At 41.6% G+C, this 3,969-nt stretch overlaps 1 protein-coding gene across 1 annotated transcript in view; it reads left to right on the forward strand.

The window, feature by feature from the left end:
• The first annotated feature begins 3,580 nt into the window (after positions 1-3,580).
• Positions 3,581-3,969, forward strand: part of Cmss1 (cms1 ribosomal small subunit homolog) — a 169,370-nt gene continuing 168,981 nt past the window's right edge. The window contains exon 1 of the mRNA XM_050149084.1: positions 3,581-3,839. Coding sequence (XP_050005041.1) covers positions 3,761-3,839 — 79 coding nt within the window. The 5' untranslated portion in view covers positions 3,581-3,760. The remainder of the gene's footprint in view (positions 3,840-3,969) is intronic.

Consider the following 3,969-nt stretch of genomic DNA (forward strand, 5'->3'; position numbering starts at 1 on the left):
TGAAGTTATGGGAGAAGCCAAGGAACTGTATGAGAAAGCCAGACTTCACCCACCCTACGATATGTTTTCTACTCCTGAGGACATTTCAATTGACTGGGTGTTGATGATGTGAACTTCCATGGGTGTGGGCAAGAAAATTCTTTCTTGTATCTGTCTTCTTGCAGGCCTTGTACTTTGGGGCTCTTCTTTCATGTTTGATGTAAATAATGACCTTCTTTGTTGTGAGACAGTGTTACAAGACACTGAGTACTTCAGTAAAGAGCATCTTTTGATCTTAATGCCCTTGACAATAAATGCTAAAGCCAGAAACTAGCTGAAGAATTTGGGCTAGAAGCCACTGAAAGCCTCCTTTTATCTATTCATGAGATCAGGTGCACAGCTACAGGAGAAATGAGTGGGGTGACAGGTTATTAAGAAAGATGAAGAACCAAGTGGCCACTTGAATAGTAAGGGGTTTGTTCTCTTCCTTCTCCTGTGATCCTTTAAGGAATAGGCAAATGTTTTAAAATTCTTGTTATGCTGGTTTGGAAGCACACTTTTAAATGGATTCAGGTTAGCAGGTGAATACCCGGGGGGAGCTGTCTTTTTTCAAAACCTTGATTTTCCTGCATCCCATGTGGAATATTGTTAGTTAAGTCACAATTCCATATTCATATAAAATAAGCAATTAAAATACATTTGAAAATTCTTGGATTTTTTCATGCTTATTTAGAAAGTCTAAGGTATACTGCTAGGTTTTGTTGGTAAATATCTAATGTCTCCTTTATTATTTAAAACTTGTCAGCCTTCCCCTTCAGAACTTAGAGTCCATGTCTGTATCCAGTAATAAATAGCCTGGAGACAGAGATGGGGAAACTCCTCTAAAATAGTAAATGTACTTCATCCTGAGTGAAGAGCTGCATTCACACTTAAATTCCTGTTAAAGTACATTGTTAGAGTTTGGAGCAGAGGCATCATGTCACATGTTCTATTTGTGTAGACCATTGTTGGGGTGGCAATGGGAAGGCTGATTTAAATTAGTGTATCTTGATTGGTAACGTATAACTGACAACTTTTAAAAGTCATGAACAAGAAGTCCTTGTTTTTTACTGCTGAGTAGTACTCTAATATGTATATATTCCATACTTTCTTCATCCATTCTTCCATTGAAGGGCATCTAGGTTGTTTCTAGGTTCTGGCTATTACAAACAATGCTGCTATGAACATAGTTGAGCATATACTTTTGTTGTATGATAGGGCATATCTTGGGTATATTCCCAAGAGTGGTATTGCTGGGTCCAGGGGTAGGTTGATCCCGAATTTCCTGAGAAACCGCCACGCTGCTTTCCAAAGTGGTTGCACAAGATTGCATTCCCACCAGCAATGGATGAGGGTACCCCTTTCTCCACAACCTCTCCAGCAAAGGCTATCATTGGTGTTTTTGATTTTAGCCATTCTGACAGGTGTGAGATGGTATCTTAAAGTTGTCTTGATTTGCATTTCCCTTATCGCTAAGGAAGTTGAGCATGACCTTAGGTGTCTTTTGGGCATTTGAACTTCTTCTGTTGAGAATTCTCTGTTCAGCTCAGTGCCCCATTTTATAATTGGGTTGATTAGCCTTTTACGGTCTAGTTTCTTGAGTTCTTTATATATTTTGGAGATCAGGCCTTTGTCAGTTGTGGGGTTGGTGAAGATCTTCTCCCAGTGAGTGGGTTGCCTTTTTGTCTTAGTGACAGTGTCCTTTGCTTTACAGAAGCTTCTCAGTCTCAGGAGGTCCCATTTATTCAATGAGGCCCTTAATGTTTGTGCTGCTGGGGTTATACGTAGGAAGTAGTTGCCTGTGCCCATGTGTTGTAGAGTACTTCCCACTTTCTCTTCTCAGGTTCAGTGTGTTCGGACTGATATTGAGGTCTTTAATCCATTTGGACTTGAGTTTTGTGCATGGTGATAGATATGGATCTATTTTCATGCAAATGGATGGAAATAGAAAACACTATCCTGAGTGAGGTAAGCCAGACCCAAAAAGAGGAACATGGGATGTACTCACTCATATTTGATTTCTAGCCATAAATAAAGGACATTGAGCCTATCATTCGTGATCTTAGAGAAGCTAAATAAGAAGGAGAACCCAAAGAAAAACATATAGGCATCCTCCTGAATATTAACCTTCATCAGGCAATGAAAGGAGACAGAGACAGAGACCCACATTGGAGCACCGGACTGAAATCTCAAGGTCCAAATCAGGAGCAGAAGGAGATAGAGCATGAGCAAGGAACTCAGGACCGCGAGGGGTGCACCCACACACCGAGACAATGGGGATGTTCTATCGAGAACTCACCAAGGCCAGCTGGCCTGGGTCTGAAAAAGCCTAGGTTAAAACTGGTCTCGCTGAACATAGTGGACAATGAGGACTACTGAGAACTCAAGAACAATGGCAATGGGTTTTTGATCCTACTGCACATATTGGCTTTGTGGGAGCCTAGGCAGTTTGGATGCTCACCTTACTAGACCTGGACGGAGGTGGGTGGTCCTTGGACTTCCCACGGGTCAGGGAACCTGGATTGCTCTTTGGGCTGACGAGGGAGGGGGACTAGATTGGGGGAGGGGGAGGGAAATGGGAGGCGGTGGCTGGGAAGAGACAGAAATCTTTAATAAATAAATTAATTAATTAATTAAAAAAAGTCATGAACAGTTTTCTATTGCATTTTACCCCAGTGCTTCCATAGTGTACAGTTCACAGATAGCTGACGGTTGCTGTGACGAGAAGGGAACCTAAGACTAGGTACCTGCCCTTCCCAAGTTAAGACCAGCAGACTTCTCTGAGAATATGTTTTAGAGACAGACTGATTAACTGAACTTCATTAATAGCCTTCAGTTTGAAAATTAAGCTCATACCTACTTTCTTGTAAGTATTGGACAATGTGATTATTTCCATTGGATACAATAGAAGGTACAATTTATCACTGAAGGACTTGTCACTTGTATCTTAGCCGAGTTGGGTGCCAATATATACAGTTTGTGCTTTCACATACCAGTTGATTGATTGTGGTTTGAACCTGCAGTTTTTAGGACTCATACAGAGGGTATTTCTTTAAAACTTTAGTAAAGCCAATTTTCACCTTTTTGACTGTGAAGCTCTCCTTACCAGGTCAAACAGATTGGAAAGAATTTTAAAATCCAGATTTATATATAGGGGAAAGCTTATTATTTCATGACACAATTAAAGCTCATTCGTTCAGTTTTATTCAACCGAAGGTAGTATTTTAGCTCTTGGGAGATGAAATAATATGTGTGGGTGAGTAAACCTTAAAGACATTGACGGTGAGCCTTTCAGCTTTCTCCTGCCCACCCCTTGGCGTGAACTCAGATGCTGGCTACACCCAGATGGATTCATCTTAGGACTTCTTAACTCTGTAAACATGGGTGTGTTGTTGTTCTTTTGGAATTGTAGAACCAGAAAATAATACCACACTAATAGACATGCTCAGGCAAGTCCATGAGATAAGAAAAGCAATAAATAATTGCAATCAATAGTACTATGTTTACCAGTGGTGCAGGCACTGTGTTGAAACCTTAGCTGGTTTAGGAGAAGCCCAGTGAAGAACCTTATTCACAGCAGACGTTGAAGGATGGCAACTTTCTACTCTTCTCCACCCGGACTACCAGATTCCAAGTGAAGGGAATTTCTCTCTTCAACAAATCCATAATCAACCCTTGCTTCTCGAACTATTCTAAATCTGTAAATGCTACAGTGACCAAGAGAAAGTCCAAAGTGCCATACATGCTAGAACAGGAATTGACAAGTAAAAGCCAATTATGGAAGGAGTTCCGGTCCAGGCACCAGGAGAGACATCACTGGGGTGAGTGAGTTTCTGACCGCGGCAGCAGCCCGGGACAGGGAACTCAGACACCCCTCCTACACTTCCTGGTCATCCTCAGGGGCTACTCTGCCCGATACCTCCTCTCTCTTCCTATCCCACCCAGCTTGCA

This window comes from Alexandromys fortis, unplaced genomic scaffold (genome assembly GCF_014885135.2).
Source record: "Alexandromys fortis isolate MF-2015 unplaced genomic scaffold, M_Fortis_MF-2015_v1.1 scaffold_4, whole genome shotgun sequence".
Taxonomy (NCBI): domain Eukaryota; kingdom Metazoa; phylum Chordata; class Mammalia; order Rodentia; family Cricetidae; genus Alexandromys; species Alexandromys fortis.